The sequence below is a fragment of the Setaria viridis genome, chromosome 3, assembly GCF_005286985.2.
Source record: "Setaria viridis chromosome 3, Setaria_viridis_v4.0, whole genome shotgun sequence".
NCBI classification, from domain to species: Eukaryota; Viridiplantae; Streptophyta; class Magnoliopsida; order Poales; family Poaceae; genus Setaria; species Setaria viridis.
This window is the reverse complement of record NC_048265.2, coordinates 20,601,353-20,624,911: the sequence shown is the minus strand read 5'-3', so window position 1 is coordinate 20,624,911 and position 23,559 is coordinate 20,601,353. Positions and strand designations below refer to the sequence as shown.

General features: G+C 45.8%; 2 protein-coding genes across 2 annotated transcripts; both read right to left on the bottom strand.

The window, feature by feature from the left end:
- Positions 1-142: 142 nt before the first annotated feature.
- On the bottom strand, positions 143-3,200 carry LOC117847350 (cyclin-P3-1). Its single transcript, XM_034728541.2, has 3 exons — positions 2,976-3,200; positions 1,632-2,056; positions 143-699 (listed from the first exon to the last, which is right to left on the bottom strand). Exons 2-3 carry the CDS (start codon positions 2,039-2,041, stop codon positions 396-398), a joined length of 714 nt encoding a protein of 237 aa, XP_034584432.1. The 5' UTR covers positions 2,042-2,056; positions 2,976-3,200; the 3' UTR covers positions 143-395.
- A 7,555-nt stretch (positions 3,201-10,755) lies between these two features.
- Positions 10,756-21,710, bottom strand: LOC117849258 (ARM REPEAT PROTEIN INTERACTING WITH ABF2). The gene is made up of 19 exons (XM_034730823.2): positions 21,302-21,710; positions 21,043-21,209; positions 20,432-20,604; positions 20,231-20,351; positions 20,049-20,123; positions 17,969-18,063; positions 17,412-17,487; positions 15,846-15,953; positions 14,863-14,991; positions 14,627-14,695; positions 13,209-13,268; positions 12,994-13,117; positions 12,760-12,899; positions 12,198-12,261; positions 12,024-12,103; positions 11,801-11,865; positions 11,552-11,669; positions 11,344-11,468; positions 10,756-11,244 (listed from the first exon to the last, which is right to left on the bottom strand). The coding sequence occupies exons 1-19, from the start codon at positions 21,651-21,653 to the stop codon at positions 11,145-11,147; spliced, it is 2,241 nt and encodes a 746-aa protein (XP_034586714.1). The 5' UTR covers positions 21,654-21,710; the 3' UTR covers positions 10,756-11,144.
- Between the last annotated feature and the right edge of the window lie 1,849 nt (positions 21,711-23,559).

Sequence of the window (23,559 nt, the reverse complement as noted above, 5' to 3'; positions counted from 1 at the left end):
GCAGTAGCTCATGCCCTAGGAGTAGTGAGCGTGCTGATGAGGAAACCGTTTTAGGACTCAAGATGTTGTTCTTTTCATCATTATTATATGGAATGTCGCAGGTTCAGCAATCAGGCATCCATACCTGACGATTTCCAAAAAATAAACTGCAAGACTGGATGGCATCACTGAACTGAACGTGCCCAGACCATCCGAAGATCATGTTCATAGAATGTCGTTTTCAGCATGGCTCACAAGAATTACGGTGCTCTAGAAAAGTAAAGAAAAAAAAACACAACTACACTAACTAATTGCAGAACAATATTAAGTCATTCGGATGCACATTGTCAAATAAAAGAATTATCAGTACTCGGCCCCACCACACTTTTTCAAAACTGTCTGCCGTAAATCCAATTTTACCAGCTACATCCTTGGAGAGCCTGGCTGCTGTACCTTTCACGCACGAACTCATGCTTGCAAGTCTCATCAACACTCCCGTTACAAATCAAGGGCTTGGTCCCGTTGGTGGCGTGGACTTTGATCGGTCTCTCTAGAACAAGAGCTAGTGCTTCCTTCTCCAACTGCAAGCAGTAGCTTCTGAAAGTCTCTAAGTTGACTTTGAGCCTGAAGTCCAGACTGAACAACAAATCCAGTTCAAGCCTATTCATCTCTCTCGTGCTAATTCCTCCAACTCTTCCATAGTATGCATTGTTGAAAAACCTGCAAAAATGTATTGCAAAAGTTAATCTGATGCACTTTGGTTATCAGCACCTGCCTCTTGCACCTTTATCTTCCCCTTTCCTCACCCCAATATTATTATTGCCTGTTACTACTGATTGATTGATGCATTCCTGTTACTAGGACAAACATGAACAGCAGCAACAACAACAACATAGCCTTCCAGTCCCAAGCAAGTTGAGATAGGCTAGTCCATTAGAATGGCTAGGTTTAACGCTGGCTCGCCAAGCCTATCACAACCCTCTTCCTTTACCAGGGGCTTGGGACCTGCTATGTTGAGAACACTAGGACAAACATGAAACCCCTTTGAAATACAAATGGGCAGGTAATTGGGGAAAAGAGTTTAGCATTCAGATATAAAGATGCTTCTTATATATGATATAAAGAAGGCAAAATTGCCTCCATACCATTATGATACAAAGAAGGTAGACCACAAACCAATGTAAAGTTATTCCACATGGTAAAAGATCATATTTGGCATTTCCTAGTTATGCTAGTTTCTTGAGTTAGCTAAACTTGAGGTTGCATCTCTGGTCTACACATTGAAGGCCTACTTTGAAGTGTAATTGTGATTTTGCCCTTATTTTTTAAAAAAATTGTGAATTTTTCCCTTTATGATTCATGAGTCAACGCGATTTCCCCCCTAGTCAAATGATCAAAACAGGGGCAAAAGCGCATAGATCAAGGACAAAATTGCGTAGACTTGTGAATAGTGAAGGGCAAAAATCACAAAGTTAAAAAAAATGAACGCAAAACCACAATTGCACTTCAAAATAGGGGCAAGAACACCAAAAAACCAATATGAACCTAAGGCTCACAGACTCTCAGCATGCCAACAGTGCGGAAGAGCATACTTTCATACAAAGTAGATATGAGAAAAATGTAACTGAAAACCTGTTATGGTGGGTACTTACGAATCATCTATGAATTTGGCAGCAACAACAACACTTGTAATCAGCAAGCGATGAACACTAAATGATGTCATGTAAATGTTTGGTTGTTGTAGATATCTCTCCATGTAGATGAGTGCCAACACAAAGCAAGATGGGCTGCACTGTGCATACTTGAAAATGCGTTCTGCATAGAGCTTTATACTAAGTTCTGGCACCCTCTGACCATGAAAGATAGTGGTTGACTCCTTTACTTTACTGGAATCTAGTAACTCTTCATTCTGCTGAACTGTCTTATCAAGATACGTCGACAGAAGCAACAGAACCTTTGGAAATTCTGCGTTGCCTTTCTGTGAGTGTGGTACTGTCAAACCCAAGGACGAGTAGCTCTCCAGTTCATCACCAGCGTCAGTTGTAGGTGGTGCCATTGCCATAGGCAGACATTAGTGCTGTAAAGACAAAGCAATTTTTATTCAACAAACGTTCTGTTGAAGGAAGGGACAACACAAGTAGAAAACTCAGATACTGATGCATAAATCACAACTACTAAATTTGGATAAAAGGCTCCAACATCCATGGAGAAGCTAGTCTTTCTGGTTGCACAAAATTTTTAATATGTTCATTGCTTCCCAAGTTCCCATAAAATGTTGCTGTGAGCTGGAACATGAGTTGCCGCAAGTTTGTTCTCTTTATATTTGATGAACTTGTAGTGCCATTATGAAGTCTAGGTGTTCTGTATGGATGCATGTGAAACACCACACGGACAAATAACAACATGAGGTTGCTCCACACTGAATCAGCACTTGCCAAGACGCCAAGTAGGGAAGTACCAAACATTGCAGGCAAAGGGATATATCATGTAGCACAGTTTCAGCATAGCACGCATGGTTCAGTACCGTCGGGAGATGGACAGCGGTTTCTATTCCCTTGTATGAAACAAGAAACAAAAAGGGCAAAAGGTTCCAAATATACAGAAACCATACTCTTTTTCTTTTTTGCGGGTAACCATACTCCTTTTTTGGCATCTTCTACCTTCCTCAACTAGTAAATCGTCCATGAAAAAACAAACACAAGTTGAAAAGGAACACGAAAATGCGGTTGGGAGCTGCACGAATCTACACCATTTCCCCCAGGACCAGGAGCTCACGGCGCACGAGCCTCAAATCTAGAGTACAAGTAAATCTCGCTCCTTTTGTGCGCACCTAAATTTGGTCGAGATCGACAGCGACTGCGCCAAGCTTGCTCGAATCTAGTTGGTGCCGGAACGGCATCTTAACCCCGAAAAACTCACGAATCGAGCAAGTAGCCAGCAGCGCGTTCTGTAACCAGAGATCTAGGAGAGGGAGAAAGAGAGAGTGGTTCTCTTACATCTTGCTCTAGCTCGGGAGGAGGCATCCGGGCTTGAGGTCCAGCTCCACCCCCCTGGAGGAGCCAGGCGAGTCGAGGAGCAGCCGCTCCGCAGATGCTGCTGAAGCAAAGCACAGATGCACAAGAACACCACCAACAGACCAGAGAGAGAGAGAGAGAGAGAGACGGTTAAGAGAGAGAAGGGCGGCACTCACTGTTCACTCAGAGAGTGGATATGATACGAGACATGTCATTATCATATGACAAGGCGCACACAATAATGCGGCTTTAGTAGCTTGTCTCTTAAGACTAACAAAAGCCATCTCAATTAGGACTACACGTACTAGTGATTAGAATTGGTAGCAGCAATCAGTAGTTATTGGAGAAACGATTCAAGTGGCAATCTAATCCATGTCACAACTCACCATGTGAGGAGCCGCGGCGCTCGGTTTCGTGGCTGCTTCAGCGTCAGCGAGGCCGCTCTCGTTAATTGGTTTCCCTCGGTTCTTCCTTATCCCCGGCCGCAAAATATTCGTGTCGGTGCGGCGGATCGGAACATCGAGGGCTAGATCGAGGTTGGGCCAGGCCCAGCTGGTGCCACACCAGCTGTGTTTGCTAGCCTGATCAGCCTCCTAAGCTAGGCCCGTGCGGTGCAAAAACGACCCGCCAGCCTGCACCGCGTGGAACGCAAAAACCGGTCGTTTCACGCGGTGCAGGCTCACCAGCGCATTTTGCCGCACGGGGAGGGAAGGAGGGAGACGAGCCGACCTTTGGTGCCACAAATCGGGTCGGCTAGGGTTACCTCCCGCCGGTATAAAGCGGTGTCCGCCCGGTCGTGTTGCCTCCTTCCCCGTAGACCCGCCGCCTCCACCGACTCCTCCACTCCTGTCTCCCTTTCGCACTCGACTCCTCCACTCCTCTCCTCTCGTCCCGGTGACTGGGAGGCGACGGCGTGGCTGGTGGCGGGGCGCCTGATTCGGAAGCATCCATGGTCGCCTGCACCGGCAGCCGTGGGTACTTCACCGGCGAGCGCTGGGTCTTCGTCAGCAACGAGCCCTGGATCCATGCTTCATCTTCGTCACCTAGCAGATCTGCTACCTCTTCGTCCCCGACCACTTGAGCAACATCTTCGTCCCTGGCGTGACCTACTTCTTCCTCTCCACCGAGCAGACCTGTCTCGTCTACTTGCTGTTCGAGTCATCCTTCGGGTCCTCCACCGGCGCACGCCTGTTCCTCATCTTCCCCAGGACGGTCGTCTTCATCTTCGCGGAGGTAAGGCTCCGATCTATGCTTCTGTTCTAGTTAGGGTTGCGGTTGTTGTTCGTTGCGAAAGGGTTGGGTCTCCTACGATGGAGTCTTGCTATTTTTGCTCTATCTTTTATGATCTGTTGGATGGAATCCTGTTACATGCGTGAAGGGTTAGGGTTCCTATGGAGGGGATCTGACATTTAGGTTTATTTGTGCCCTTAATGGGGTATCCTCGCCGGATCTGCATGTGTTCTTGACGAACTATCCTGTTTTCTAATGTGTTCGCTTGTTGTTATAGTCCATTCATGAGCTTATTTACGATTCATGTGGAGTTACCGCGTGGATGTGAATTTGTTACCATGAACCTATCTCTAATGTGGGTCTGTGTTGCCGAGGAGGAGCCTGCCCGTGGCTAATATAGTTGTTGAGTGATGTCTATTGAGCCTCTGAGAGGCTACCTTGGGTAGTAGTCGTGGCAGTTATGTGATGCTAGCTGGAACTTGCTGAGATCTCTACTGTACTAAATTTAATTTGCTTTCTCCCTACATCTGATATTCTTCAAATGCTGTTTCTATCTACACATTTGCTTTCAATTTTGTTTTCATCACCTTGAGGTTACTTTGCTGTTGCTTTGGAGACACAAAGGGCTGCAATGACCTAACCTATCATGTGTCTGGTACTTAACGGTGTGTGCTGGGATCTTTGCTATTGGTTACCTAAGCCAATGGCTGTGGAGGACGTGTTCTTTGGTTCTGCTGCTGTTGGGTTTGGTAGTGCTGGTCCGCTACTTGCTGGTCATGGTGTTGTTGCTGCTGCCTCTGGCCTGGGTCAGGCTACTGGTGTTGGTGGTGTGGCTGGTGCAGGTGCTGGTGTTGGTGGTGTTGCTCAGGTCCTTGGTGGTGGTGGTGTTGTTGGTGGTGGTGATCCTATAGGACTGGGGGTGCTACTGCTGGTGGTGCTTATAGGTGGCCAACCGAGCCGCACGGCACGCCACGGGCACGGGCATGACGCGACACGACACTATACGACACGGCACTATGCGACACGGTGGCTTAGCCGTGCCGTGCCTCGTAGTGCCGTTGTGCCGACATCTCAGCACGGGCACGACCCTCAAGCCGATTAGCCGTGCCGTGCCGGCACGACAGCCCATCGTGCTCGCGCCCCTCCACAACTCCGCTCCTCCCGACCGCGGTGGACCTGGCGGCGGTGAGGCCCCTCCACTCCTCCTGGCGGCGGCGGGCGGGGGGGAGGGGGGGGGAGGGGGGGCTCTACTCCTCCAGGCGGTCGCGCCTCCCGGCCGCAGGGTCGCGCCCCGGCGGCGACGGCGGCCCCCGCGGGCGGCCACAGGAGAGAGCCAGAGAGGGAGGGGAGGAGCCGCGGCCGTGCTCCGGCGGCGTCGGCGGTGGCCCCCTGCGGGCAGGCGGGCGTCCACGGGAGAGAAGCAGGGAGCCAGGGAGTTGGGGTTCTAGGCACATATTTCTTTATATGTGTCACTCTCTGCTCATCTAACGGTGCTGGTGCATCCTGATGGCATCCAACGGTCGGGAGGAATTGGACCGCTATCGTGCCGGCCTATTAAGCGTGCCCTGCCCGTGCCGGCACTACAGGCCGAAATGGCAGCATAGGCACGACACTAAGGCCGTGCCGTGCCAGGCATTGGCACTATGAGTCACGGGCCGTGCCATTCTTGGGCCGTGCTTTTTTGTGTCGTGCTTGGGCTGGCCCATAGTGCTAGTGCCAAATGGCCAGCTATACTGGTGCTCTGGGACAGGGTGCTGGTGATGGTGCTCAGGGACAGGGTGGTGTTGTTGGTGGTGTTCCTCGTCCTTCTATGAGTTGGACCACGGCCACCTCTAGGTTTGTGCTGTGTCGCATGTGTGAGTTGATTGGCACTGGTGTGAGGCTTGAGAAGGGCTTCAAGGAGGTGCATGTGAATAAGATGGCAAAGGCGCTGAGGGACTGGACTGGGGAGCATGTCACCGCCACTCAGGTGTACAACCACCTGCGTAAGTGGCGGCAAAGGTGGGGAGGGTGTGCAAGCTGAGGGACCTCAGTAGTGCTCTTTGGGATGGTGACACCTGTAGCATCACTCTTGAGCAAGAGCACTACCTAGGCCACTGCAATGTTAGTGCCATATTATGCATTCTGTTTTTTTTTCAATAACGGTCCTCATTTTTTATTGCTAAGTTCTAACTCAATTTTTTGTTGGTCTTCTGTTTTGCAGGATCATCCCAAAGACGTAGAGCTGCTCAACAAGCTCATTGAGCACTACGCTCAGATGGAGATCATCTCTGGAGGGGGCATGGCAACAAGTCGCTGGGCCATGGGTTTTGGTGAAGCGCTTGATGTTTTCTCTGGGTTGGGGATACGACTGAGAAGAAGGTAGACAAGCAGCACCTGGTTGACTTGACTTCGACTGAGCAGCAAGTGGACCAGAAGACGGTCAACAAGCCTACTGGCTCCGGAGAGGGTTCCAAGGCCCCTGCATGCTGCGCTGGGAGCAAGAGGAAGAGGGCTACCATGTCCGAGGAGGAGGTACTTGTCCTTACCAACATGACTGATGTTGTGAACAATGTGGCAACTGCACTGAGAAAGACTGGGCCTGAGCAGGTGCACCCTGACCTCTACAATGCTGTTATGCTGACCCTGGCTTCTCTTAGGAGGCCCTGATCGTTGCTTTTAGCTACCTCTTGGACAACAAGTCCGAGGGCAATGCATTTGTCAAGATGGCGGACAACCACCGCACCCTTTGGCTCAGAACCTGGCTGGGCAAGCACTACTACTAGTCATATGGTAGTTGTTGGTGCCTTCTAGCTCAGGGAAAATAGTTGAGCAAGTCTCCATCCTTGACTACTCCCTTCTTTTGCATAGATCTCTATATACATAGGTCTGACCTGTTAGGGTGTAGCCTCACTTGCAGCTAACCTTTTGTAGTGGTTTTTAGTTTCACATGGGGGTGGCTAATTACTAATTAAGTTTTATGGCAGCATGGCAAGGTTAAGAACATTGCTACTAACTATTTGCTAAGGAACTGCATGGTAAGTAAGTATAGTAATATGATGGATCTAGTACTGCTATATGCCTGTGATGCTTGTGATGTGATGCCATGTATGCCTGTTTAGATGATATCATATTTACTTTACCTAATTTGTTGCTATGTTTGACTTTTTTCTGCTCTGCTTTAACTTGCTGTTTCATATGCTATCAAGTTGTTAACATGTTTCAGTTACTTTTTTCCTATTGCCGTTTTCCTGTTCTTTGTCTTGTGATGATTAGTAATGGGTAGGACAATGATGAAGTGGCACTTCTATTCTGGTTGTTCTTCATGCTATTCTTTGTTTGGTGTCTATAAGCTTTATTGTCTCTGTTATACTCTTTCTTTCTGCTCTTTTCGTGCCACTTTTGAGTCCACTTGTCTGTATGACATTAGGTGGAGATTTAATTTCTAATCTGAGGCCCAACATACTACTTTCCATGCCTGTGATGCACTTGTACTTGGGCAATCTCATGTTGGCTGCTTTTTTGTTATGTCTGCTTGTTTGGGGATGATGAGTCTAAATTGTTTGCTCTGACCTAGCTAGATGTGGATCTAACCTTGTCGCTTTTTGTGATCGAACTGCAGTTGTTTGAATGCAAGTGTTTAAGGCAGGATATTAGATTGGTGAAGCAAATGCTTTCATTATGGTGAGGCTTATAAGTTTTTGGTATTTGTGTTAAGGTTTTACTGTAATGTATGCGGATGATGATAGGCTTGCGAGTGCGCTTGGTAGGTTGTATTCCCCAAGCTCAATGTGGACCTTGGTCAAGTTGCCTTATGGTGACTTGAGCAACATCCACTCGAGCTTGGCGAGTAGGACCTCTCAATATGGCACAAGCAACCCTCTCTGATGCCTCCATGTAATTCTTGGTGATGATGTAAAGATGGTAGCATGCATGCCGCAAAATGCTGCCTACATACTAAGGCCAACAAGGTATACCCTGCATTGATTGCCTCACTATTAGGCAGCTCCTTGGCGCATGCATCTGCACCTGAGCTGAGCCTAAATAAGAACCCACTTGTCTCTTATGTTGTTGCCTTGTTGATTTGCTTTACAGTAGTGTTGTTTTTGTGGATGGCAATGATGATGACGATGCTCACACCGCCTACCAAACACACCCCTTAGGACCCTAGCAGGTGTTAGCTCCTAGTGATGCGGTCAGGGGTTCCTCTGACTGCCTCACTAGAAGGCAACTCCTGCATCTATCCTATTTGTTAGGCAAGTACTACACTTGATCTGAGCCATGCATCCTTTTGTAGCCAATGATGACTGACCAAATAGGTTATGTAGGTTTTTGTTCACTCTTGTCTGATTTCACTAACTTGACTTTGGTTATGTTGTCCATGTTGATGATTTTCGTTTGGCAATGAGGCTTGGAGATGTTGCCTGCTGCTAAGGCACATGAGAACCTGCTCAGGTTCTTATGCTTACTAGCCTGAGCCATTTTGAGGCGATGATGAGTTGGTTTTATACAATTCTCATAAATTGGTTGTCATTTTCTTGCTCAATCCTGATCAATTTGTTGTTCACATTGTAGATTCATAGCTTGGTGTACATGCTTCGATCTCAATTTTGCTGTCGTTGTGGTTCTCCTTGTGTGGTGTTTGATCCATGTTGGAATTTTGCAAGTAACTATTGTCCCCTGCCATGTTCCTGCTTCAATTTGCTTACAACTGTCATGCAAGAAAGGCACTAATTATGTTATGTTGGATACTAATTACCTTCTGAAGTTGATGTAAATACGTTCCTCTGTAAATCTGGTTCACATTTGTACTGTTGACCTCCCTATTTAGTTATGAATTAATTCAGTTTAAGTGTACATCATTTCTTCAGTGTGTTTCTAGGTGCCTGAGGAGGAGGGGTAACCTTCACCAGCGCCTGCGCGTGGTGAGGGAACCTCTCCCCTATGCAGGCTACCAAACGCCATCTTTAGATGGCAATTTGAGTTAGTTAGGGAGGGCCCACTCCACCCTAACAAACATCCTTCTAGTCCAGCTAGCACCATGGGGGTGCAGATTTGCCGATCAACATCTCTGCACCCCATGGGCCTGACCCGTCTGGCTGGAACCTGGCTCACGGGTCCGACTAAAGCAGCCCAGACTACCAAACGCACCCTGAGAGAGACAAAAGGCAAAAGCATACTAGACGGATCAGAGACGACTAGCAGCAGAAGAAGAAGCTGGAAACAGAATCGGACGGGCTCGGAGTAGTAGTCGGCTAGTTGCCCAATCGTGGGGGAGACTGGCAGCGAGGGCCCACCCGACCGACATGATGGAGTAAGGAGTACAGAAGGAGAAAAAAAAGCTAGCGTGGGTTGCGGATTTTTTATGTTCATGCGCATATAATAATAGGAGGTTTCTAATCAGCGCGCACTAGAAACTTCCCCAGCCATCGATTCTCGATCGACCTCCCCTTCCTCCGAACTTTCTATTTTTTGGAAACCTCTGATTCACGCAACTTTCCATTTTTATAATATTATAATTTATACACATAATTTTAACACATAACTTTTTATTATGAGATAAATTTTTAGCATAACTTTGATGACAAGGGTAACTTATACGCATGACTTTTACGTACAAATTATAAATGATAATTTCAAAGTTTTCACTTTTTTAGAGAGTTATAACTTGCACACACAAATTATATGTAAAGCTTGTTTCTCGCAACTTCTTACATGATAATTTTATAGCACAACTTTCATAAAAATTTATAATTTATGCGAATAATTTTTGTTATAATATTTATAAAAGTATTATTAGACAACTTATGCACTAAAAAATGATTGAACGAAAAAAGAAAATGAAAAAACAAACACTTGAATACGCATACCCGTTACGCGATAGTACGTTAGAAAGGTGCATGCACGCGGCCGCCGGGAACTTCACGCGGGTCGCGAGCGCAGCTCCCATGGACACATCATCGTGTCGTGCGTCAGCGTCACGCGCGCCTTCGGGAAAGCAACCGTCGCGGTCGGATCGATGGCTTGGTAGAAAAACAGCGCGTGAGCGTAACATTAGCTTTGCGATAGGTAATAGCCGGTGAATTATCGGATGGAGTACAACGGCAGTCTGCATGTTAAGAAATGTCTTTTGCTCTGAGACTGTCGTGTGGGACCCAGTCGGGTAGCTTTGCATTTAATAATTCGAACAAACTTTGCAGTAGATTTTGGAGAATAAATAACCCCAGTTGCCGCTGGCTGCTGGTTGCTGCCCATGGTCAATTCATCCTAGCTGTGACTGATCCGAGCACCATTCAGAGAGTAGAGATAAGGCTTTGCCTACTCCGGTCCCTGTCTTATGTTTCCATCATGCCAGCCCGTAGCGCAAAGGTGGCAGCTCCACGCCGCTTTGCGTGACATCCATCACACACCATCACGCCCCGCTGGAGCCTTGGAACAAGAATGACTACGAAATCAGAGGCATACCATCTCTTTTCTACCCGCATTCTTGTCCTCAACAGTGCCAGAAAGCAGTAAACAGGCAGGATGTAAAATAAAAACTGAGGGGCAAATGTTTAACACAGGAGATAACACCACAGCTGACTATTACATCGCTGCTCAAGCTCATACGTTTGACAGACGCGCAGCACACTGAACTGGAAACTGTAAACGACACTAGACTCGGAACTGTAACCAAGACTGACAAAGTTCGGTCAGGACCGACCAACTACCCCTATTCCAGCATAAGCTGGTTAACACACGACATGACTCTTTTAGCCACACACCCTCTGTTAAATGAACAGAAGTTTGTTACATTATCGATGTTAATTTTAACGAACCCGCTACCACGTACCCACAATAGATACCATCGAACGCTCAGCGCCAGAAACTTTAGCTGTACAGGATCTCCAGCTGCATTGGTCAGATGACAGTAGCGATGTCAATGAATGTGAACGAACTTAATCATGTCTGCATGTTCTTGTCGCTTGGACTTCTTGAACTCAGCGCCTTGGTAAGGAAATTGCGGAGCTCCGGGATAACACGCTGGATCAGCTGAGCCGAACTGAATGGAAAGATTTCATGTTCAGATTGAGTTAGCTGAAGTGCACTAAGTAGGAGAGTACTGGTCTTAGATCAAAAGGTTGGTAGCGAGAGAAAGTACCCGGCTCTGGTGCAGATCTTGTTAAAATGCTCCAGAATGTACAGGATGCATGTATGTCTCAGTGACACCGCATGGAAGGCTTCAGACAAGTCATACATGTCGGAGACGTTATCTAGATTCACATCCTGCGACAGCACGAATTATATAGTTAAGTTGTATCTAATCAGTGGTTTAAACACAAAACTAAAGAGTGGATTTCCTAAATCACCTTTGCAATCGTATATTCACATAGGCGTTTGAGGCCTTCTAAGAGATACTGATCAGCGGCTCTAAGAACATCCTGAGCAATTTCACTGGTAACCTGCACTGACCCTGTATAGATAAATCTGCACAAAATAGGATGATTTCAAACATTAATCAAAGAAGACACTGACCCATATGACAAAACAAAAAGTTGCAGATTCAACAGAAAAACAAACTGTGGCTAAGCAAGAAAGGAAGGCAATGACTTTCTAACCTCATCATGAGTTCAAAAACGTCCCATCTGATATTGGGAATTTCAATATCTCTTGCATCCTTTTCCTGGTTAAGAAAACAACCTTTTATTAGACATATATGAGATTCAAGGTTTATTCAAAACCAATGTACTATTTACAGCAGCAATAAGTCAACTAGGAAAAGAGATCCACAGATTCCAACCAGCAAAAAGCAAGTTATGGTGTGCCAAGCTCAAAACTCACCCTGTACCCACCATCGAACATTGCACGAAATGCATCTGAAGAAGCAAGCAAGGCAATTCTGTGTGCATAAAAACGCTTCCCTGTAGAAGAAAGGATTAATATTGTTAGGGACCCAATAAAAAGGGATATTTACAGTAACTACTGATAAAATCAGAGCCCTGAAATAGTACCAACCTTCCACCAAGAAGTTAACATCTGAAAGTGTTGAACTATTCACATATTGCTCCCCAAGATAAACCTGCAATGGAATATATATTCAGTAACAGTGGCCAGTGCCACAGCGGTTACCAGAGTTATGGACAGAACAATCCCTCAATGTCATAATTGCATTCTATACAAGATTGCAAAAAAGCAAGAATTATTTGGAAACCTTTCTACAGAAAAAAAAGGGTAAGGACTACTAAATTGTGGCCACAACTGCGAACAGACTGCCAAGCAATTAAAATAATCAACATAGTATTTGCCTCCAGCAGGTTGTACAAGCTATCCTGGTATCCTGTGTTCATGACCATGTTGGACTACAAGAGAAACTCGTTTGGGCCCACCTTATTTAACCAACATCCCTTTCCCACAATGGTTTTATCAAACTAAATTCATGTGCATCCAAGAAAATCCACACTGAAAATCATGCCATTGTGATACTAGTTTTAATTACTACATTGAGCTCTACTCACTGCTATCAACTTGTGCATATAATACAAGGTAAAATTGAACTAAATTTAATTCCTTCACCTACCTGTGGTGTTGGAGATGGAGGGGCAGCATCCATAGGAGAAAGTGCTGCAGCTTTGTTGGCCAATTTGTACAGTGCTGCTGAACCATCTTGTTGATGTTTCGAGCTCATGGAAGTCAGAAGATCAAGAAGCAAGTCGAGACCTGGATTAAACAAAAATTTAATCCATGCAGAACATCAAAACGTCGAATGAAAATGAAAATATACCATTTTCAGTGGATGCAAAATTGTTTATACCATTATTATCAATGAAAATTGTGCTTTGATCTTCAGGGGCACAAAGGTGCGCCAGAGCCAGAGCAACACGTCTCTGCACAGTTTTCTCTCCTACTCGCATCATGTAAAGCAAGTGTTTCAGCACCTGTAAACCATCACATGGGATCCAGCGGTATAAATACTAGTCTAGCACATTGCAAACAAAAAAAATATATAAACCTTGTGACCAAGCTTACTCGCCCATTTATCTTCTCCTCTAACCTCTTCAATGTTTTTGCCACACAGTCCTTTGTTGCCTGAAAGTAAACATAACCAAATCAAAAACAGTCACAACAAAGCGAACAATTTATGTTTGTATTAATCTCAGACTTGTTATCTCCACTTGGTGCTGATTGGGTGAAGAAAACAAGGGTGCGAACATTTAAGAGTGAGTTTGAGGCTCTAATGGTGAAGGAAATTGAGTCTGTCGATGAGTTTGCTGGGAAGATTAGGGTGTGTTCGGCTCCTGGGTTAGCTTGCCTCACCTCACCTTATCAGGCTAGGCAAGCAGAGGCGAGCCAAAAACGCTCTCCTGCAAAAGCCAGGCAAGAGCGCTCATCTAGCAACCAAACACGTCCTTAGTACCCTGGCAAGCAAATTTGAAGCTCCAGGGGCTGGCTTGGAGTGAATGTGTAACCGACTAAAAGCATATGAAGAGAGCATACAGCTGAGGCACATGCGCAGATATCAGCTCCTTCTCACTCATGCGGAGTGCCAGGCATGTATGAAGTCCAGAGGCTCATTGTCTAGCAGCAGTCACAAGAAGTCTAGCAACAGCTGGGGTGGCAGAAAGTCCCACAGCTATGGACATGAATGCGGCAAGGGTGGCTGCAGTGGCCAGGAAGATGATGGGAGTTGCAATTCCAGCACAAACTGTGACAAGAGAAAGATCCAAGTGTTTTAACTATCAGTCTAAGTGCAAGGACGGTGATGGGAATCGTCATTCCAGTACAAGCCAGGACAAAACAAAAATCAAGTGTTTTTAACAGCAGGAATTTTGGCCACCTCATTGCTACTGTGAAGAGAGGAACCAGCCTAGATTATGGCTGTTTCATATAAGGGAAAAGAAACAGAGCTCATGCTCAATGAGAAAGGTATGAAGCCTGATCCTCGTGGAGATGCAGAGTTGTATACTGTATTACTGATGTGTCGAACCTTGACACTGCTGCTAACAATCACATGATGAGTTTATTAAGTGCTCTCAGAAACAAAAGTTTGTAGCACTACCCTCATGTGAAGCAAAGTTTATGTCGGTAACAGTTGCTGCTCGTCAAGCATTGCTGATGAGGAGTTTGCTAAGTGCAGTGGCCGGTTCTGAGCCCAAACCAGTCGAGTTGTTTGTTGATTACAAGGCTGCCATAGCATTGATGAAGAATCTCATGTTTCACGACCGCAACAAGCATATTGGCACTCCCCTATCATTTCATTTGTGTGATTGTTGAAAAGAGAAGCAGATTAAGGTTGATTATGTATGCACTCGTGAGCAGCATGCAGACATTCTTACAAAGTTTCTTGCAAATATCGAGACTGCTGAGATGCAGCATTTACTTTATACAAAAGATCGCAAGCTAAGTCTAGATTAGAAGGGAGAATGTTACTACAACCTTCAACGTACCTGAACAATAAATTCCCCATCTTGCAACTTTTGGACACCTCCCACTTTAATGAAATCGGAGACATAGTCCTACAGTGAAGTAAAATGAGAAATACAAGAGAAACATGTTTCTGTACCCTCTCTCTCACAAGAGCGCGCGCAAAGAAGGAATTGTGTGAAATGAATAACCAAAAAGTGGGAAAACAAGCTTTTCAGAAATATGGGCACCCTTCTTTTGAAAATAAATCATGAATTACCTCATTATCTGCAACTCCGTAAAGGGCAAATGCAGCGTTATGTTGCAGAGATCCATTTTTTGAATCAAGAAGTTTTAACAAAGGCAACAAACCACCGTTATATGCAATACCTGCTTGGTTATGTGTGTCCTGGAAAAAAATCTTTAGATCAGATTACAAGTAATAACGAAGCTAAAAAACAAACTAACGACTCCACTAACCCATAAGTAAAAGGGAAAGGTGTATCTGGATGCCTCTTTATATTATATCGAATTAGTCAAACAATCTCACAAGGAAGTTATGTGCTGAGGTTTGCTACGAGTCTATGATAAATATTATCTACCACTGACAAATTGGGTCTTTCCTAGTGCTCCACATGGCGCTAGTTGCACAGTAGACCAGCTCCTAGCACCTAATCAGCGATTAGGCAGGCCTAGGGAGGATAAATCAGCTAGGTGTCTAGGCAGACAGTGTCACCTAGGACCTAACGCCTAGGCGGATGCCAATGAGTACACTGATCTTCCCCTTCAAACCACATTTAGGCCTTACACAGGTTCAAAAGTTCTGCTAAGATAGGTATAGGTAGGGTTAGTTGTCAGAGTATATGGTGGAGCGAAGAACAAAAGACAGTATTCTATGCAGCCAACATTCAGGTTCTTGAAGCTCTGCTATTTTATGGACAAAAGCTAAATAACTTCAGTTTTCCAAGGTGCACTACACCTAACCAGCAGACAAACTCAGGTTGATTCTTTCAAGAACGAACACACTGGCTACAATTTTTGGCCTGACTATATCATGATATTTGCATCCCCACAAGTAGTTTCCATCAACACGAAAGAGCGAGAGAACAAATTTGAAAAAGTTATGTGGTTTTTATGAGAGAGCAACAAATATTATCTAAGTTGTTTTACTTTCACTGCTACACTGATTCTCCATAACAGATAACGGTAACGTAACTGACAAACATAAAAAAGAACATGCTAAACAAAAAATGAAAACTAAACCTGGGCAAGTCTCCCAAGTGCAAAAGCAGACATCTCTCGCAGTTGGACATCAGCTGACTGTAGCATTTCAATTAGTGGTCGGACTGCACCCCTTTGCACAATATGGACCTGTAAACAAATCTATGAAGTTAAGAAAAGAACAACTAAAAACCATCCTAATTCTGTTAAAGCGTTCCCGTTCCTTGAGATATATTATTCCAGATTTCCTTGTACTTGTATACTATAAAAGATTCAAGAGTTAAATACGCCGGAGGTCCTTAAACTTGTCCCGCCGTGCCACATAGGTCCACAAACTCTCAAAATCGAAATCTAGCACCCTAAACTTCTTAAGTGATTCACTGGAAGTCCATATCGCTTCGTCAGCGCTTTGTTGCTGATGTGGCATGCCTTGGTGGAATGTGTTTTTGCATTATCCCCCTCACCTTGCTTGTTCCCTATCATCTTTCCCCCTTGCGATCTCTATCCCCTCTCCTTCCTGTTCTGCAGCTGGATTCACGGAGGCGCAGGAAGATCAGTTTGGATTCAGACGGCACACAAGATCCGTCGAGGCAATGACAGCACTCGTCGTTCTTCGCATGGAGCCGTGGAGGAGAGGCAAGTATTTCTCGTGGATGAGCCGTGAGCGAGCTCATCTGCACGATTCCGTGGAGGGTGAGCTCATGCAGCGATGAGGATTGAGCTTTGTTCCTCCTGCAGCTCATGGGCCGAACGTTGCCAGCCTCAATCCTGCCGAAGACGTCGAAGCCACGCTGGCAACGGCAAGCGGAGGGCGGAGGGTGCTGACGGTGCAGCCACTAGGAGAAGAACTCGCCCATGGTATTGCAGTCTCAGGTGGCCGCCACCAGCACCCTTGGGGGACAAGGTCGTGGAAGCTGTGCGTGCGGCTGCGCTGGTGAAACGGCACCCACACGTTGCTTTGACCTTCACGACAGCGGTTGTACAGCGGCGCCCACGCGTCGACAAGCACAGCCATCTCAGTAGTTGCAGGAGGCAAACTCAATGGAGGGTAAGCCGACATGCTGGAGCAGCAGTGGGGGGCGGAGCTCAGGGGGAGAAAGAGGTAGCTGAGCTAGAAGATGACAAAAACTAAGGTCTTTTTTGCATATATCCATCCATGTGGCACCACGTTGGCATGCCACGTCAGATCTAAAAGTCCATTGAAGGGGTATGGACCTCCGGTGAATCACTTAACAAGTTTAAGGTGGTGGATTTCGATTTTGAGAGTTTGTGGACCTAAATGGCGGGACAAGTTTATTGGCCGCTGGTGCATTTAACTCAAGATTCAATTGGTTAGTTCATTCTTTTTCTATCTTTCCCTCACTCCCCAAAGATAAGGATCAGTCTGCAGTTCATTAAAAATTTCATTTCCATCACAATATGTAATTCGCATAAATTGAAAGCTATATATGCAACTACCAGTTGTTTTCCACTGAAAATTTTATCCCCACTGCAGTTTGCAATTCGCACCTCATAGAGATGCAGTTGCCAACAGTGTTGACTAACAACCAGTAGATTTGTAAAATTTACTAAGACTTGTAAACAATGAGTGAGGCATTTGTCAAGCACCTTGCAATCAGAGTCGGCAGAAGCAAATTGCCCTAGCAACAAAGCAGCCTCTCGTTGGCTTTCTGTACAAGAAGAACTGAAAAACGAAGTGTTTCATTCATCAACCAGATATTCTTGAGATGAGTTAGACCAGCATAGATCCCAAACTAGAGCAAATCATAGTAATACCCTTTGAAAATTTAAGCAACAGTGAAGAAAACCTTCTCAGATGAATAAGATGATGTTCTAGACTACGAACGTTAAGGATATGGAAATGGAACAGGAGTAAGTAAGAATGTACAATCTTACAATTGAAGGTTTCTTAATATATAATAATTAGCTTTTTTTAGTTGCTTAAATCAGTAAAGTTTATGCATTCAGAAAAAAACATGTACACTGGTGTCCTCACAGTACTTGACAATTAATAAGGTATATTCAACAGAGCAATTAGTCTATATTATAATAATTCAAAGTTCCCATGCACAACTAAAGAATCAATAATTTCAGCAGAAACCAACTAATATTGTAAAACATTTCTTTGTGTGCGATAAAGCTGCACCTTCGTATCATGACCATACCTTAATAATCCAATCACAGGTTGCAGTGCCCCGGCATTAAGAACCTCCTTCTTGATGTTTGGTGACGAATGAACCAAATTTCCAATAACACCAACCTAACGTGTCAGCAGAGAGTATTTATTAGAGTACATTGCAACAAACATTAAATAGATCATGAATATAATAGTTCCAAGACTATGGTCATATTCCACCCACTCATTTTTTATTGTTAAAAAGTTGATATAGACAGGTAGTCTTGCACTTGTAGAAGTACAAATGAGCATAGAAGTGACCTTATGGGTAAATGAGCATAGAACATCATGCTTGAAATATAAGCATATAACTCAGACCAACTTCATGCAACTTATTGTTTTGCACAAGCAAAGAGGTGCAGATTGATATTTCTAAACATGATCCAAGTAGCTGGTGCCGAATGGTTTTTGCAATATTCCATGAAACAAGTAAATAGCTTCACCCTCTAGTGTAATATGTAACACCCCACACCCCATCAAATTAGTAGTCTGTTAGCAGTGGTATTGTTGGCTTATTTGGTCCTGTTGTGTCGGTGTGGTGGCTTACTACTATCTTGGGAGTTTAGGCATGTGAGGGCAAAGTTATAAGCCTTGATGCTCCAAACTAGCATCTCTTGGTTAACCCTTTTACACAAAAGCAAGGATGAAAGTGTAAGAGGTGCTATGCGGATGCATGAGCCCACCCCACATGGGGGAAGCAAATTTTGGGCATAGCACTGCTCACCAAGAATCAAATACAATAACAACAACAACATAGCCTTTCAGTCCCAAGCAAGTTGGGGTAGGCTAGAGTTGAAACCCAACAAGAGCCACAAATCAGTGTTCGGGCACATGAATAGCTGTTTTCCAAGCACTCCTATCCAGGGCTAAATCTTTGGGTATATTCTATCCCTTCAAATCTCCTTTTATTGCCTCTTCCCATGTCAATTTTGGTCTTCCTCTGCCTCTCTTCACATTATTGTCACGCCTTAGGGTTCCACTACGCACCAGTGCCTCCGGAGGCCTTCGTTGGACATGTCCAAACCATCTCAGCCGGTGTTGGATAAGCTTTTCTTCAATTGGTGCTACCCCTAATCTATCACGTATATTCTCATTCCGGACTTGATCCCTTCTCGTATGACCACAAATCCAACGCAACATACGCATTTCCGCAACACTTATCTGCTGGACATGTCGTCTTTTTGTAGGACAACATTTTGCACCATACAGCATTGCATGTCTAATCGCCGTCCTATAAAACTTTCCTTTTAGCTTCAAAGTAATCAAATGCACTAAAAAAATTAATAAATTTTCCAAGTAATCCATGTATGTGTACCATGACAAAGACTAGCCTGCACCAGAGCCCAAAGGTCCCAAAATTATTTAGTTGTGTTGCCAAGGCTCCTAACCTTCAATTTTAGCATCAGAGGTCCCTGAACTAGCTTAATTCAGCCACTAACGCTTATCACAATTGACATAAAAGTGACATGGCGACCATGGAAGGGACCTCAAAGGCGCTTAACTCTATGGCTCTGTCAATCCAATAAGCCCCACTAGTTTGGCTAAAGTCGGCTCTATGTTATATCAATATCAATGCACGAACCAAATTAATATAATGTCATGGATGATGATCAGAAAAATGGCACCTTATACATGACAACAAACGCTTAAGAAATTATGCAACGCCCCAGGTGAAAATGTGTTGTGTAGCAACATACAATCTGGAAGGTAACTGCAGCCAACTAAATTAAGTTTCATTCAGCCTTCGGAAATACACCTAGAAATTTTCCATGCAAACCAGGATGGAGTCCAGCATGAAATTTTTCTAGCTAAATGTACAATGCTAACTAAATGCACAATGCTATGGTCCAGCATTAAGCTTTCAGTATGGAATGTTAAAAATTTACATTCCATGCAGCCTTAAAACAAATGTTGATTAAGTATTGTACAAAATTGGAGAAAAACAGCACCAGACAGAAGCATATGACCATTTCTCTATAACAAACTAACTCTAATAGATGGATAACATGGTGTAAAAACACTGTTAGAGAAGTGGAGTACACAAAAAATCAGAGTATTCAGTGTCTTACTGCTTCATAGTGAATTGCAGCATCCTCTGACCGCAGCATTAAGATCAAAGTTGGCAAAGCGTTGCATTGAACAATCTGCATAAAAGGGAAACTTTACCATGCTGTATAGGCATAAAATCATATGCAAGTTCAGATGTCAAAATCTAAAATAAATGTTGGCTTCATTTATTTTGATGTCTCACCAGGGCTTTGTTCTCATCATTTTTAAAAGCTAGAGTACGCAAGGCCCCTGCAGCTGCTCTCTGCACCTTAAGATCCTGCGATTCAAGCAATTCAACAAGGGGTGGTATTCCACCTTCCATTCTGCAGTGGAACAAAACCCTCAGCAACAAGTGAAAAATTCCCAAGGAACGTCGAAGATCAAAGAGGCGTAGAACAAAAACCTGACGCTAGTTTTGATGTTGCTATTTTCATGAGCGAGATTGGTAATTGCATCAGCTGCTCTCTTGATGACACTGTTAACTACCCTCGAGTTTGTAGTATTTTTCTGCCTTCTCAAGAGGTTCACAAGCGGAGGTAGGGCACCAGCATCAACAATAAGTTGTTGATGTTCAGGCTGTTGCAGCAAGACACCGAGTAAATGACTAAATTGCTCAAAGCACAATTATAACTTGATGAAAACTGTAACAGTGAAGCATACACACTCAAAGCATAATTATTCAAGGATTCCTATAGGGTATTGGAGACTAGGATATGCTTTTCCTAAGTTTCTATGTAAACGGTACTAGAGATGACTAGCGATACACCAAGTAAGGATCACTTTGGTAGGTTGGATGTTACTACAGTTTAAAAGAAATGCAGACGCGTCAGGATGCGGGCTAGGAGGTTCAGGATTACTGTGTATGGGGAAGTTGAAGTCCCTAACTATGTCACAGGAAACTTGAATTTAAATTCACAGCCCTATGTAGAGCACAAATTTGACAGTAATACAAGCAATTGCAGTAGAAGGGAAGAAAAATTTAGACTAGAACTCAATTAGGAAATCAGAAGGAACCTTTACAGCTAGGAGACCCAGAGCGAAGGCAGCGCCCTTCTCGACCTCATGCTCGAACGGCCGCAGCTGCTGATCCTCCTGCGCCGCCGCCGCCGCCGCAGGCTCCTCCAGGTGGCCCACCAAGGCCGGCACGGCGCCGCCCTCTACGATCACGTTGGCAACCTCCTCTGCGCAATTGACAACCACCAGATCCGCCTCAGTAAGGGTGCGGGCGCACGGATCGGCGCGGCCGGCGTGCGGTTGGGCGAAGGGAGGTTACCGTTTTTGGCGAGCTCGGCGAGGACGTGGGTGGCGCGCTTGGCGGCGACGCGGTCGGCGTGGCGCCATGAGGAGGCGCAGCGGAGGAGGACGTCGACCTGCGTGCGGACCTCGCGGGCAATCGCTGCTTGGGAGGAGTGGCGGCAGCAGATCTCTGAGGCCGCCGCCGAGCCGTCCTCCTCCTCCTCGTTGTCATCGTCGGCGCCCGCGCTGCCGAGCGAGGACGCCGCGGCCGCTGCCGCTGCCGCTGCCGCCGCGGCGACGGCGGCGGCGGCCGCCTCGTCCTCCAACTTCCGCTTCTGCCCCTTGCGGCGCGGGCGCTGGGGCTGCTGCTTCTGCTGCTCCGCCTCCATCCGAGAGGTCGACGGCGGCGGGGTGAGCGTGTCGGAGGTTGAGGAGGAAAAGGCGGAAGGAAGGAGTTTGCGCCCAGCGCGATAGGGTATATTTCGTGTTCGGTGGAAAACTAGAAATGGGCATTTGCTGTAAAAAACGGTTCAGTTTTTCTCACATTTTGTGCTTTACTTCGATCAGATATATTAGAGTTGTACATATGTTGAAGTTTAATTTAAAAGGCAGCTAGTATTTGAATAAGTAAAGTGTACGGAGATTTCATTTAGTCTATCCGGAGGTTTCATTTAGCCTCCGCTCCAGTTTTTCCAACTCCGCTCCCAAACCATCTTACCAAATATCTCCATCTCCAACAATCCTGACTTCAGAAAAAAGATGAATCTAGAAGGCAACTCTAAGGTTTTTCTAGAGCACATCAAAGGATACTCCGAAAGCACAGGTTTCGTACCTTCTCTTGGAGTTGGGTGGAAACTACCCACCAATACCACTTATTACGCATACCGGTTCGAGAGTACAATAGATCGACGCCCCCTCCTCCCCCCGACTGTTCATTGGCGCCCCCCTCCCCTTCCCTCTCGCGACTGTTCTGTGCTGCCGCCTCCTCCTCCCCTCCCTCCGGCGCCCAAAACACCGGCAGCCTCCTGTGGGCTCTCGAGGAGCGGTACGACTTCAGCCCTACCTGGAGCTTGCACGTGGTCGTCTGTGATCCCCTCGAGCGGCGTTACAAGGCGATCCCTCCCTTGGTCAAGCCCGACCGCTACCACATCCACTCCGGGCCATTCCTCCTTGACGTCGACGGTCGGCGGCAGCGGCGGCGGCATCGACTTGTTGAGCTTCAGGGTGATGTGCGTGATCCGTGACCGCCGCCGCTGCTACCGTGGCTCCATGTTCACCTTGCGTAAGCGTGACTGCGGCTCGTGGCACAGGTACAGCGTGGACGGGCAGAGGATGAGGCTCTTCATGGGGCACACTAGGGCGTCCCTGTACTGGCACGGCGAAGGGAAGATGGTGACGACTCTTGACCGGAGCACGGTAGAGCTCTCGTGTTCCGAGCTACCGAGTACGGAAGACTGGGACGGGCGGAGCACGGCATTGAGTGTGGCCACCGGCTGGGACGGCGAGGCATGCATCCTTACCACTTGGCCCGGCGGCGTTCTGAAGGTCTTCGCTCTGCCCCAGGGCGGCGGCGTGTGGGCGCACGAGAAGACGATAGATCTATCGGCGATAGTGCGCGGGCTGCCGGGGTACCGTCCGACGTATTTCTCCGGCGAGGTGGCGGTGTGGACCAATGTGACTGGCACGATACTGGTGGTGCTATGGTGGCAAAAGGAATCATGGATTGTGCTTGCTTTTGACATGATAGGTTCCAGATTGCTTTTGGTGTGTGTATTTCTGCAGGTAATTTTGGCCTGTGCATCAGTGTATATGTGTGAAGGTGTAAAATTAGCATTGAAAGGACCATGTCAAATTAGCCTTGTTCTGATCTGTCTTCGGTTTCATGAATGATGTATTTGATGTACAATTGGTACTTGTGACACATATTTCTTTAGATAGATGCCAAATTATTTGGTTCAATCTGCTTGTTAGTTCAATATGGTCAGTCTAGTTACTCTATAGATTTTTCTAGTACGTCGATCTTCATGCAAAAAATTAGGCAAAGAACTGTAGCAAATGGGTACCGTAGCTCGCACAAAAAACACCAACCCCAACCAAGGGTGAGAAAGACTATTTCCAACGATTCTTACAATTTCTAGAGCTGGAGTTTACACCATTAGCCAAACAGGTTCATAGCTCCCTATTTTCCTAGAGTTGGTGGAGTGGAGCTAAAAAAAGGTGAAGTTGGTGGAGTGGAGCTATTTTTTCTGGAGCGGAGCAGTCCCAAACACGCTCTAAATACTCGGCGTCCAAATT